Here is a 14,967-nt window from a genome sequence, read left to right on the forward strand (position 1 = left end):
CTAGGCTAAATGCTAACACATTAACAAGGTGCTGTACAAAGATTAAAAGTGCATGCATTGAAAAAGTTAGGTATGTGTTAATTAATCTAAGATGAATTCTTGTTAATTCATGTAAGAGCATAGTAAAATATTGAAAAAAGGTGGTGTTTTCCTTTAAGTAATGTCGCAATTTAATTTGACTTTTAACAACAGAATTTTACTAACTCTAAAAAAACCTATATTAAACAACCACATATCCCAAAAAATATCACCTCATGTAAAAAAATATATACTTATTTGTGATATAAATCAAGTTTGTTTTGCCTTTTTTTTGTCTGTTGCACCATACTATAGACACAGTGGCCCTCATTTATCATTCTTGCGTAGAAACGGGCGTATATGTTGGCGTAAGATTATGCTTACACTCCTCTCACCGCCTGATTTATGAAACTGTGCGTACCGTTGATATTCAGGTGTACGCAATATCTGCCCTTCATAAATGCCGCGGCCGAAAACGAGCGTCATTAGAATAACAAGCCCATATAAATTCAAGTCTCCGCCTCCCCCACGCCCTCATTTTACGCCATTGACACACGAAAGACGGCAAAGAAGAGAATCCAGGGAAGTTAAAAGAAACAAAATTTTTTTATTTGGCAGTTTAAAGAGTGGGATTAAAGACACATTAATAATTGGATGACAATTTGTAATATTCTTATTATTATTTGTATTATTAATTGATATTTAGAAGAATAATAATTATTATTATTATTATTTACTGTTGCCTACATCTAAATTCTATGTCTGCTTAATGGTTCAGTTAATTTTTTTATATAATATTTTAAAATGATGTAGTAACTTTTGTAGTGTGTTGTTCTGTATTTACATACAGTTGTTTGTTAGCTGTATCTTAGATCCAGTTTGATACGGAGCTCCGGATATAATTCAAATTAACAATTTGTTTCCACAACATCCACATGTTTTACTAAGCTAATTCATAATTTGAAGTAATAATAATTGTAATAGTAATTACGAAATATTATAATAATTAATTCCAAGGAACAAACTGTTGAATATTGGGAACAAATTCTAAATTTATGGCCATACTTTAGACTAAATAAGAAAAAGAAGTGTCCATAATGTAGCATAAAAAATAATTCGTGGCCATAATTTTGTCCGCATGTCATCATGATCGGATTTACGGCTGCATTCAACACAAGCATTTTACCTTACCTCATCTGTATTTATTTATCATCGAATGGTATGTAACTAGCTTACCTTTTGATGCATTACCATGTTTTCGTAGCACATCCTTGTGCTTTCTTGCAATGTGCCGCTTCAGATTCTAGGATGAATATTTGCTAACTCTTTACAGTCTCTCCGCAGTCCCTTTCAATTTTTTCTTCCTGCTCAATCTTAACTTTGATTTTTACTTTACATTTATGTATAAGGCTTGAATTCCATAACTTATTGCTAGACGTTTTTACAGATTATCGAACTAGCAAATTATCAAAGGGCGTTCTGGGTTCAACGAGCGGTGCTGAGGGAGCGGAATTGTCGGAAAGGCGCTTTGATGGTAATATTACCGCACCGCTCAACGCTCCGCTCCCACTAAGCTCCGTTCACATGCTCGCTCTGAAACATCAGGTAAAGCGCACAGGCTCTCAACTGAAGGAATACATATGCATACAAATCAAATGCTTTGGTAAAGTCTCACAAATTAAACATTGAACATTGTTGCATAAAAATAAACACTGAAGTTTATAATTACTATGTTTTTTACAGTGGGTCATAATATATCATATATTTTAGTTTGTCAGTACGTTTTGTGGTGTTAGGAAGTTTTTGCGCATTTCTGCACTAACTCAAAATGTGCGTACACCACCTCCTGAGCTGGCGTAGGATTTGAGCGTGCCGTACGCCAACGTCCATATTGATAAATCTCAAAGTCACCGTGGTTTTGGGTGTACGCAAGGTGTACGCTGGAAATTTGGTGTACGCACTTTTGATAAATGAGGGCCAGTGTGTAGACAAAATCATATTTTATAAATGATACATAATGTCCATTTTGATGCTTGCTGCTTTCATTCTATTAGTGAGCCCAAAATAGACCCCTATTGTGCATGTGTACACCCTGTTCTCATTAGGAAATAACACCACTGGTCTTTTAATGAAAAGATTTGATCAATTCAATCAGTTATATTGTTCGGTGCACACGAACCGGAGCTTTATGGCTGAAAACCAATCACAAGATCTGCCGAAGTACAATTCTAATCAAGACAGCTTTTTGAGAAAGTAATAGGTCTGTTTTCATTACCCAAGCTCTTCTCCCTTTGGAACAACAGCCTGTGTCTGGCCAGTAGTGATATTACTGAAACAAATCAATGTCGCCATCTTCTGTTGCTTTTGAACAGCTACATTTTCGTGACTGTAATAGTTCTTTCTTAAATGTGACAAATCTAAAGTCTGCATGAATAAATCGATGTAGTGCATATTTATATGAGCAATAGAAGTCAAGGTTAATGTTGGGGTGAGAGTCTGTCATCTTCCTGTACTGCACCTCCACATGGGCAAAGTGTCACACAAAGCACAAACATTAATCTCTATAATTTACTGTATGGGACAGAAGGTGCAGTCCCTAAAGCAGTGGATCTCTACCTTTTGAACTTCAAGCCTCACCCCATCCCATTGTCCACAATAATTAAAGAGACACTCCACTTTTTCTTTTTTTCTTTTTTTGAAAAAATGCTCATTTTCCAGCTCCCCTAGAGTTAAACATGTGATTTTTACCATTTTGGAATCCATTCAGCCGATCTCCGAGTCTTGCTGTACCACTTTTAGCATAGCTTAGCATAATCCATTGAATCTGATTAGACCATTAGCATCGCACTCAAAAATAACCAAAGAGTTCGATATTTTTCCTATTTACAACTTGACTCTTCTGTAGTTACATTGTGCACTAAGACCAACAGATATTTTAAAGATTCGATTTTCTATACGATAATACGGTATTACGCAGCGCCTAAAATTAGTCCCCTTGGTTACTTTTAATAGCAGGGGACTATTTTCGGGCACTGCGTAATATCATTGATTATTAAGCCAGAATGAGAGTATAGTTCCTAGCCATATCAGCCTAGAACATCGCAACTTTTACTTTTCCGTCTGTCTTAGTACACAATGTAACTACAGAAGAGTCAAGTTTTAAATAGGAAAAAAATATTGAAACTCTTTGGTTGATGATAAATGGCCTAATCAGATTCAATGAATTATGTTAAGCTATGCTAAAAGTGGTACAGTCAAACCCAGAGATCAGCTGTATGGATTCCAAAACAGTAAAAATCAATTGTTTAACTCTAGGGGACCTGAAAAGTGAGCATATTTTCAAAAAAAGTGGAGTGTCCCTTTAAAGGCCCCTCAACTCATCAGTTCTGCCATAGACCCACTCTAGATAAAGCTGGGTAGGCGGCCTATACAGCTAACTTAACCCAAAAATATCATAAACATATTTTTCACATGAATTCTTACATATTCTTAAAACATATACTTTAGATATACACATGTGACATAGTTCAGTGATACAGAAAGATCTTATGTACTTACATACGTAGAGTTCTTGACACAGTCGCCTCTGTCTGTCTGGATTGCTCACTTGGGGCCTAAAGACAAACGCTGAAGTTTTCGTTGATGTGCATTTCACGTTTTTCGTGTCACTTCTGCATTCTTGAAAAATAACATTCTTAAAGAATGGGATTGAGGAAATTGTTCACATTAAATTGGGTGTAAATAGGTAATTATTCTGTAGATTTATTGTAAGCAACGCAATACTGCATGTGCGTTTGCCTTCGTTCAGGACTGCGCAGGCCGAACGGGGTATGACATCACACTCTCGCGATTCTTCAACCTCAAAGAAATGGCTAAAACTGAGCCAAATGAACAATTTCGATAAGAAAAAGTGAGCAGGGCAGTATTTTAACCAATATTAACATTAACATATATAACAATATAAAACAAAAAAGCGAAAAAGCAAGAAGATAAGAGCCATTATTTTTACATAAAAATTCAGTTTTACCCCTGGCATAAATTGTTTTCCTTTTCATACTACCTTATGTTGTTTTCTGTTTAGTTTTTAGTTTTTTTTTATTTTTATTAAAAAGTTGAACCAGAAAATTCCATAGATATGTATATAAAGGCTAGATGGCTCAAGGCGGAGTCAGCTGTGTCGTCACTTGGCGGCCATCTTAGGTCAGTGCTGCCATAGTGCTGCTCCCTGCTGCTGTGGACGGAAGGTGAGTGACATACGCCAACTAAAATGCTCGTAACTTGCTGAATTCTTGACGGATTTACAAACGGTTTGTTTTTTTTACAAACGTTATTAACGTGGCTATAATTCTGGATGCTTTAACATGTTTCATGAATTTTTTATTTATTTTTAGTATACGTATTCAGTGTCATAGGTACATCTTTGACGTTTATAACAAACCAATCCGTTTGAAAATCGGTAAAAAATTAAGCAAGTTATGGTCATTTAAAAGTACCTGCATCATTAAAACTCAATGCTACGAGTGAGCGAGCGCCCTGTCCTAAGATGGCCGCCAAAATGCGGACGTTCCACTCAATTGGCCATCAGTGCGGACGAGCCATCTAGCCTTTATATACATATCTATGGAAAATTCTGCTCAACGCAGACGAATCCCGATGCGCTGTTGAAATCACGTGATTACAGATTCACTGACGCAAAACATACGCGACTCCTACCGGTCATCCGTCCATGTGAATGTCGTCGCAGCTCTTATAAAATCTAATTTGACAGGTAAGAAAGCAATACTTGTTTAGTCTGTGGTGATAGCGCAATTTGCTTCGGCATTTTTACAAGCATGCATTTAACTGAATTAATATATACGTGGTCGCAAATGTTCTTGTTGATGTTGACAGTTTCTTAGCTGAATGTGATGCCTCCACACATCGGCAAGGTCAGAATAGTCTTAAGTTCAGTGTTATATAGTACGGTAATTTAACTATCTTACAACCGTAACTGATCCTAATGGTGTTTTTATATAGTATAATCGCTACATGTTTCCCTCAATATTTTCTTGTTAAAAGCAACAATGTTGGTAAACCACAAATAGTTGAAATTAACAGTTGTTTTAAAACAGCACCACGTATAAAAAGTATCGTTCTATTTATAACCATGTGTGTTGAGCTGTGATGTTTTATAAGCTTAGACTTTTCATACATCTCATTCATTTCTATGTCCCCAGGTCAGATTTTAAAATGCTTTGATTGGTTGTACAATACCAGAAGTCCAAAATGACCACCAGGCTGCTGTGTAGATGGGCACGACTGTTACCTCGTTGCCCTCAAGCTGCTGTGGCCCCAGGCCGCTTACAGGCCCCCAAAGTCCATTCCACAGAGCCAGCATGCCCGATGTCCTCGTCTTGGCTTCGGCTTTCTGCTAGGCATCTCTGTCAGGGCAATGAATTGGCCAAAATGGAGGAGACACCAGTCGCATATGAACACACAGAACTAGTTAGACTGGTTGAAAAGGCAGCAACTCCACAGGAAGTGCTTCAGTTGTGGGCAGAGCAAGGTGGATCTGCCAGTGACGCTGCCAGATGTCTGGTGCAGCTGAGCCTGCGGGTCGTGGAGAAAGGTGGGGAAGGAATTTTGCAGGATCCACACTGTGAAAACATGCTGGAGACAGTGAACTCTCAGGTAACCATGTTGACCAATTTGGAGAAGTCACTGGAGAAAGAAGCAGTTGTAGACCATCATTGTTCTTCTTCTCTTCCTTCCTTTCTGTTTCACTCAGGTGTCTTCGGTATGGAATGGAACTCTAGTAGCTCTTCTGCGTGCTCTCACTATGTTGGGTCTTCCTAATGATGCCCCACTACTCCGCTCTCTCCAGAATGAAGTGCTTTGGAGGATCCGACGCCTCACCTACCGTCACCTGGCCTACCTGGTGGACTGGGTGGCATTTCAGAGCAGCAGAGGGTGAGGTTCACATGCTTGCTCAATGCTTTATTGCAGTCAAAGACTTTTAGACATTCCCAAATTAACAGTTTAAATAGGATTCATATGCAGAAATTTATAGAAATAATATTCTGTATTAAATGCTTTAAAATAACAAAGCTGGACCTTCTTTTATAATGAAAATACACAGCTTGTAGGATGTCTTTTCCTAGACTTCTATAACTGTCACAATATGTATCTCTTTTAATGATGAGAGTATTTTTTGTGGTGCATGATTTAACAGGTGTATGAGATCTAATTGTGATATATATTTTTATATATTGTATGTATTACATAATCCACACCAGTAAACATTTGAAGTGGATCAAAACTAGGGATGCATAATGATTAATCGCAATTAATCTATAGCAGAATAAAAGTGTTTACATCATATATGTGTATAATAACTTTGTATAGATTAATGCACACCCATGCATGTATATATTTAAGAAATGTGTATATACATTTGTATATTTATGTATAATTTATATTATGTCTAAATATAAATACTTTATATATAAATATATATTTTTTTCTTAAAATTATACATGCATGTGTGCATATTTATATATACATAATTATTATACACAGTTCACATACATATATGATGTAAATAAAAACTTTTATTTTGCTTTAGATTAATCGTGATTAATCATTATGCATCCCTAAACCATACCTTTTCTAAAAGATGTCTTAAAACCAATACCCGTTCTTGTCACAATACAACTTTATACTCCATGTATTTTTAAACAATCATGATGTTAATTCATGGCAGGGAAAAAAATTGACTCATTAAATTTTCATTATAAGTTTTTTGAGGCCTAGTAGGTGGCAAGATTTTGTAATATTGTTTGGTTTGACAGGCAGGAAAATGAAGCTCTAACCACAACCCTGCTAAAGCACCTGGAGCTGCGCTGGACAGAGCTGAGCGAGCCTCGCACCATCAGCATTCTCATGAGCCGTGCTTCACTTCTGTCCCCTTCTCTCATGGACAAACTAGAGGATAAGGTGAAGTCTTAAATATATTTACCCCCCTTCAAACTAAACCATAAACAAATCAGAAAAGCAAACATTTATCCAAAATTCAATTTTTTTATTTAAACATTGCCAATTGTTGCATGTTTTGCCTGTCTAACTCTGAATTGTATCTTGTGCTGTCCAGGCTCTGGAATTAGCAGAGAACTTCAATGCAGAGGATATTCGCAGGGTAACATTTGCACTGGCCTCCCAAAACAGGAGGTCTGTTCCCTTGTTACGAGCCCTCTCATATCACCTAAACCAGAAACCCTCCTCAGAAATGAAAACACCACTACTGCTGGACATCGCATACGCTTATGGTCAGCAAGACTTTATATTTAACGTAATAAAAGAAATCTTTAAACATCATTTTTGCTTGTTGCAGGTTACTCAACTGATCTAAATTCAAGTAGAAAATAATGTTTTTTTTTTCAAAAATTTAAAAACTGCCTGGCTAATTGTTTCCTCTAACCTTTTCTTTTGGGAAAAAGGTAAGCTGAATTTTCATCAAACCCAGGTGCTCCAGAGAATAGCTGCAGAGCTCTTGCCTAGGTTATCAGATCTGAGCTCTGTTGATGTCACACGCTGTGCCAAGTCTCTTGCATTTCTCAAGTGGCTCCACCTGCCTCTGTTTGAAGGATTTGCACAGGTTAGAAATTTCAGATTTGTACAAATCAGCACTGGACACACATTCCGCCTTATAAAAAGATTTCCTGTTGCGTTGGACAGAAGTGTCTTTCTTTTGATTGTAAAAGGTAACCTATAAAAGTGCTATAATTGGGTCCCCAGTGCTTCAATCAACCTAGAAAATGTAAAAAAAAGATCAACCCAGTAACTTAGTTTTGGTAATCCATTATCTGCAAGCATGTGAAAAAATAGGTCATTGAAATTTGGCTCCCCTTATGATGTCAGAAATGGATAATAACCCCCCCTTAATCTGCACCATCCAACCACAACACTGCCATTTAGTGCAGAGATCAGCTCATTTGCATTTTAAAGGACACACCTAAAATGGGGCATTTTTGCTCAAGTGGCACTTTTTACATGCTATAATAAATTATATGTGGGGTATTTTGAGCTAAAACTTCACATATGTACTCTGGGGACACCAAATATTTATTTGACATCTTAAAAATGTCCCCTTTAATATAGTTTTTTATTTGATCGTCCTCTCACAACTGTCTTTATATTTATTTTTCTCTCTTTCTAGCACTTTGAAAGCAATAGTGATAAATACAGCACTCTGCAGGTGTGTAACCTCCTTATGTCATTCGCCAAACTCAACCTTCAGCTCAGCAAAGGGGAGGAGTTTTACGCAAAGGTGAGCAATTTGAGTGACATTGTATTGTCTTGTGTTTGATTAACAATAATGTGGTATGTGTTTTTTTTATAAGAATTATATGTTATACATGTATGTTATTGTATGGCTGTAGGTACACAAAGCTTTGGAAGGTTCATTTCCGACATTGGAGCCTTTTCTGAAAACAGATGTCGTTTGGTCACTGTGCGTGCTGAACCAGGCCAGACCTGATCACATCTCCTCTGTTACAAAACCTGGCTTCCAGAAGAAACTGTCAGGTGTGTAGTACTGAAAATATGCTAGGACAAAAAAAATCAGATAAATGTTGACTCTTTATTTCCAAGGTCACACTAGGATGCAAGTTTAATATCTTGCTATTCTTTCCTAGAACATTTGGGGGCAGCATAACCTCATCAATTCTGTTAATTGATTTCCCTTACCTCTTCAACAGGTGGCAGTGTGGGTCGAACAGAGAATTATCGTCTGAAATTGCTACACATCTCAGCCTATGCTCAGCTGGAGCCTCTAGGGGTTGCTGCCGTCTCTTCTGCTATTCTGCTACCAGCTTCTCAAGTGAAAGCCGATTCCTGCACCCCTCTGCAAAGTGGCCTACACACAGCCCTCCAGAGCCTGACCAACAAGAGGACACAGTCCCTCCGTACTTCTGTCAAAACAGTTTACGGCTGGACTATAGGTGAGTTAGAAGTTAAACCGTTATTATATACATTATATAATTTGACTCCCTGATTAAATATTATATAAAGTGTTTTCCGAATATTAATCATTGCCATAGTCAATGGAAAGAGTTATTGGTTTGATTCCAGTTCACTGTGATCATTCTGATAATTCAGTGAATATGCTGGTTTGATTTTTCACCTAAGATGGGGAGATTGTTGTAGATTCAGAAAATAAGCCGATTGACTTGGAGAACTTGAAAGCCCCTTATTTACCTGGTGGTGGTGGACCTGATGCCTTGCCTGCAGGGTCTCGGCGGTGAGTGTCAGAGCATCTATGTATGAACAGTGTTTTGACTGATCTGATTTGAGAGTTTCTGACTGTGTGAATGTGATTGTTTTTCAGGGTAGCATTTGTTGCTTGGGAGTTTCCAAACTTTTGTCTCAGGAGTAAGGATCTTTTGGGACGCTTCGCCATGCAGAAACGCCAACTACAGCTGGCTGGTTTTATAGTAGTGGAGGTGAGAGTCAGAGGAGTTTAAGCGGCGAAAATATTTTGGTTAAATTCAAGCGTCATGCAACTTATGCCTCTCTTCATTGCCATTTAATGCTGTTGAATTGGACTGCTAGCAAATAACTAATGCTCTTTATGTCAAAAAGGAAAAGTATAATATGTATGTACATTATTATGTAACAGTGGCGAGGCCAGACAAAAATTAGGAAATTATAGGCATGTGAAAATAGAAAATAACAATTACAAATAAAGTAAAGTCAAACAGTGTTTAGGAACAGAAATAGAAACAAATGAATAATAACACTGACTGTCTTCATTTTATAAATAACATATAATTCATATTTTTTTAAAGCTATATGAGTGTTCGTCTGTACACAAAGTAAACAGCTACTTTAACATCTTTTTGCGCTCAAATTGTTTAAAATGGCTTGAATGTTCACAATCGCAAGGTTTAGAAACACGTGCAAATTATAAACTTTTTATATAAATAGTTATTTATTTCTGAATTATGCGTATTTGAGCAAATCATTATTACAAAGATTATTATCACTAATGCATGATTTCTTCAGCTTTTACACAAAATTATTTTGTATCTCTTCTGACTGGGTGGGCCAGCCTCCATCTGAGTGGGCCAGTGCCACCCTGGCCCTTATGTAGCCTCGCCACTGTTATGTAAGTAAAAAGTTAAATTTTGTCAGCAAACTTAGGTCCTGGTCCCACAGAAATTTCTCACAAACATTATTATCATAGTTTGATTTCTACAGTGTTCGTATTTGTTTCAAAGTGTTTATCTCTCCATTCCTGCTACATCAGCATTAAGTTTGGAAACAATATGTTGTCTATAATATCTCACATATTATTGATCCAACACAATTTAAGTTTTTTATTCTTCATAAACCTATATAAATTGATATATAGTTTAGGAATAAGGTCCCTCACAAAACAGTATATCGTATTTGGGTATCCTTGGCATCATAAAATTTGAAAACCTGAGATTGTATGGGCCGTGGTGGGCAGTATTATGACTTTTTTTTATTTATCATAAATTCTGTGCAATTAAAACTCAGAAAAATGCATTGTATAATTTAATATAGGGCTGGGTATTGGCAAGGACCTCATGATGCGATACAATATGTTGCGATACATTGCAATGTAAAAAAAGGCTGAAGTTTTTTTTTAACTTTTTTTTTTACGCCAAAGTGCTTCCACAAGTCAGCTTTGAAAGCTGTAAGCTTTTTTAATTTTCTACCATTTTTTCACTCCCGCTAACGTCTGAGACATTGGCCGAATGGCTGTATATGACAGACAACTGGAACTACAGCAGCGACGGAGGAGGTCGTTTGACGCACACAGAGGGATTTTTGTTGTTAAATATCGATACTAGAGATTGAAATATCGATCTATCGTGGGGGGAAGTATCACGATAATAAGCTGTATCGATTTTTGCACAGCCCTAATTTAATGTGTTTTGTTTAATTAAAATGTTTTATGTCATGTATTTTCTTGGGGGGGGGGCTGCCCCCTAGACAAGGAGGGGGGTGCACGGCGAACCTCAGCTTTGGGGTTAGACAATCAGGATTAATAGTACATTATTTACTTACAAATAAAAAAATCAGTTTTAATCAGTTTTAATCATACTGGTGAAGTTAGCCTGATTAACTCTGCTCCTATTGTCATAGCAATTACATGGCAAGCAGTCCCCTGGCTTTAAGGTTATAAATAGCCACAGTAAGACAGAACTCAAGCTCTGTCTGCTGCATGTAGGGCAATCCTGTTAGCCTTCTGCTGCCTAAGGTAGAGTAAGATAGAGTTGACTGAACTCATCTTGACTTTTAACTGAGCACAAGTCTGATGTATAATTTCTGCCATTAGATAATGTAACCATTTTTTTTTTTTTTGTGTGTGTGATTGTTTGAAACTCTGGTTTGAACCTTTGTGGTTCTCAATACTGTACTAATTTTTCTTAACGCCTGATGTGTCCCCCTGCAGGTGCCGTACTTCGAATGGCTGGAGCTGAAATCTGATTGGCAGAAAGTTGCGTACTTGAAGGACAAGTTGGGGAAAGCAGTGGCTGAGGACATGGCTAAGTGAACCGAAAGACAAACTGTTGATCATACTTGTCGTCATTTTCTGTGCTTTTACACAAACGGCAAACCAGCACAGGCTGCTGCTAGACATCATCAGATGAAGGCCAGTAAGTTACATGGACGCATGCATAACAGAGCAACCACTTGAACAGACTTGAGTCCAATGATCCATCTGAACATCATACTGGAGTACAGGTGTAAAAGTGCCTGGGAGCTATATGAAAACACAAATGAACTTTCAGAAATAAGCAGATGCTTTGAACCGACATCCACTGCCTTTCCAAACAGGAAACTCCAAAGATGTTGTGAAGTGAGGGTGTGCGACTGATTTTACTGATCTGATAACTACAAGAGAAACAATCCAACAGATTCGATCATCGTATTTTTTAATTTCAAAAACAGCTTGACAAGCATGCTATCTAATTCTAATAATACATTAAATATTATGCTTCTCCTGTTTTTGATGTGGTTGCCTAGACGACACTTAGGGCTTTCCTTGTTGCCAAGGAGACAGTTGTTAAGATAAATATTTTATGGAGAAGGAATTTCTCAGAAATGAGACTTCTGCACATACTTTTATTGCGGCTAGTAAGTACCACTCTGCAAATCTTGTTAATAAGTAAAGCTGGACAATAAAAATTGTAATATGGGACACCAATTCTACTTGTATCAACTCAAATTTGTTAAATGGTGAAAATATTTGTGACAAGCAAAAGATGTAAACATATTTATCAGATGAAATAACTTCTAGAAAATCTTTATACTAGACATGACCATCACACAGATCTGGTGTATTACCTCAGATGTCTGTATCTTTCTCCTTTTATTTACATTATATATTTATGTTATACCATAGGCCTGTTGAATGCTTTATTCTGATTGGTTGAGAAATGTTCCATGAGTGTTTATTTTTTGGGGGAAACTCACACATAACTTGTCAAATATCCACTAGAGCAATGTTTGTGGTAACCGTGGTATAAGCAAAATAATTGACTCCGGTCCTTTGACTTATTTGAAAATAATGCACACCCACGGTGTAACAGCACTCTGCTTTGCATCATGTCGCATTACCACCTTGGGTGTGCATTATTTTCGAATAATTAAACAGCCCATCATCAATTATTTTGTACCTATTCAAAGTTAAAGTAACATAAAAATATATGTGGATTTGACCTAATTTTGTACAGTGTTTATATGCAAAATCCTTTGGTTTGCTGTGATGCTAAGTAAAGATAGACCGACACAGATATTTCATTGGTCGAACAATCGGCTATTGGCAGAAATCCATGCTGAGAGTTTTTCCAAGTTGTGTCCTTTGCTTCATATCATTATGAAAATATTAATTTGCTGACTAGATGCTGCATTAGCAGAGAAACAACAGCAGAAACCTATAAGTTTGTTGTCAAGGCTGACAGGACACGTATATTAGTAGGACCTCAAACAGTAACACAAAAATACACACAGATAAATCCAACCCTAATGTTTAATTTCATGATTATTACCATCCATTGGCATTAGTTTACTGTATATCCAGCTGGTTACTTTTATCCATGATTTAGCCAGCTAAGCTGCATATTTTAAGTTAAGAAAGTGAGCAATTTGCAGCTGTTGGCTACATTAACATATCCAACAAATACAAATCTTTTTTTAGTTAATTTTTATCTTTTTTTATTATAACTGCACAGCAATACATTAATATAATTAATCTATTATTATTTATACACTCTAAAAAATGCTAGGTTGTTTTAAACCCAGGGCTGGGTCACTATTGGACAGAACACACTGCTGGGTTAAAATGACCCAACTGCTGGGTTGTTTCAACATGGTTGATTGACAATAACCCAGCAGTTGAGTTAAAACATCCCAGCAGTTGGGTCATTTTAATCGAGGAGTGTGTTCTGTCCAATAGTGACCCAGCCCTGGGTTAAAAATCACCAAGCATTTTTTAGAGTGTACATTTATTTAATTTAGGGCATTTTCATGGTTCAGTACGGTTGTTTTATTACTTTTGTAATAAATTCCCTTTGAGTGTTATGTGTTGTGTTTTATCCAGTATTCATTTTAAAAACTATCGGTCGATTAATCTGTTATCGGCAAGTACGGACCAACCTAGTTAACGGTATCGATAAAATCAACTATCACTCGAACTCTAATGCTACGCAGGGGCGTGTCTAGAGGGGGGGCATGGGTGGCACCGCCCCCCCCCCCCTGGAATATGATTGCCCCCCTCCAATCTCATTGGGCCAGCTGGATTTACTGTCAACCGTAAAATGCCCACCTCACAAATGGACCAGAGAGCTTTCAATCACTGTTTGATTTAAGACTCACGCGAAGAAGAAGCAAGCAAGCACAGTAGTTGCGCATTTTGAAACAGGATGTCCTGAGAATCTAAAGAACACATTCTATAAAGAACATTTGTGCATTTGATAGACATTTTATTCCAAACTGTTTATCATTATGTGTGTTCTCTAAGATTGAATTTTTTTTTTCAATATTTTACAATGTCCTTACCTCAACTTAGATGAATTAATACATCCCTGTCTTTTTTCAATGCGTGCACTTAATCTTTGTACAGCGCGTTGTGAATGTGATAGCATTTAACCTAGCCCCATTCATTCCTTAGGATCCAAACAGGGATGAATTTAGAAGCCACCAAACACTTCCATGTTTTCTATTTAAAGACTGTTACATGAGTAGTTACATAAGTAAGTATGGTGGCACAAAATAAAATGTGGCAATTTTTTAAGCGGATAAAAATTAGACCTATATTGTATGGCGGAATAGCACTTAGTTTGCAGCACTTCGACCTTGGGCACAGGAACATTGACGGATGTTTGAGCGAGAGGGGTAGTAGTCAGGAGTGATGATGTTACTGCACCTAATTCCGTAAATTCATCTAAATTGAGGTAAGAACATAGTAAAATATTGAAAAATGGTGGTGTTATCCTTTAATTGAGAAAATGCACAGATGCCTTTATACTGTATACTACCTTGCTAACAATAAATATTACCCTGTAGTCCAAGACTGTAGTCCCACTGAAGCTACGTAGGGTTGAGCCTGGTCAGTAGCCTACTTGGATGGGAGACCTCCTAAAACATGGTTGCTGCTGGTAAAGGTGTTAATAAGGCCAGCAGGGGGGGCTCACCCCTGTGTGGGTCCTAACACCCCAGTATAGTGACGGGGACACTATACTGTCAAAAAAAAGAACTGTCCTTAAACTGGGGTCCTGACTCTCTGTGGTCTATAAAAATCCCAGGATGTCCCAAAAAAGAGTAGGGGTGTGCTCATGCATCCTGGCCAAACTTGCCCATTGGTCTACTAATCATCGGCTATACCAATCTGTCCCCTCTCCATTAATAAGCTGGTGTGTGGTGGGCATTCTGGCGCAA

The 14,967-nt window shown here is 37.3% G+C and overlaps 1 protein-coding gene across 1 annotated transcript; it reads left to right on the forward strand.

The window, feature by feature from the left end:
* The first annotated feature begins 4,702 nt into the window (after positions 1-4,702).
* Positions 4,703-13,274, forward strand: tbrg4 (transforming growth factor beta regulator 4). Its single transcript, XM_065245503.2, has 12 exons — positions 4,703-4,786; positions 5,235-5,688; positions 5,786-5,967; positions 6,849-6,993; positions 7,148-7,322; positions 7,494-7,651; positions 8,213-8,323; positions 8,436-8,580; positions 8,754-8,996; positions 9,184-9,295; positions 9,383-9,497; positions 11,480-13,274. The coding sequence occupies exons 2-12, from the start codon at positions 5,284-5,286 to the stop codon at positions 11,579-11,581; spliced, it is 1,893 nt and encodes a 630-aa protein (XP_065101575.2). The 5' UTR covers positions 4,703-4,786; positions 5,235-5,283; the 3' UTR covers positions 11,582-13,274.
* Positions 13,275-14,967: the final 1,693 nt, after the last annotated feature.

This window comes from Paramisgurnus dabryanus, chromosome 13, assembly GCF_030506205.2.
Source record: "Paramisgurnus dabryanus chromosome 13, PD_genome_1.1, whole genome shotgun sequence".
NCBI lineage: Eukaryota > Metazoa > Chordata > Actinopteri > Cypriniformes > Cobitidae > Paramisgurnus > Paramisgurnus dabryanus.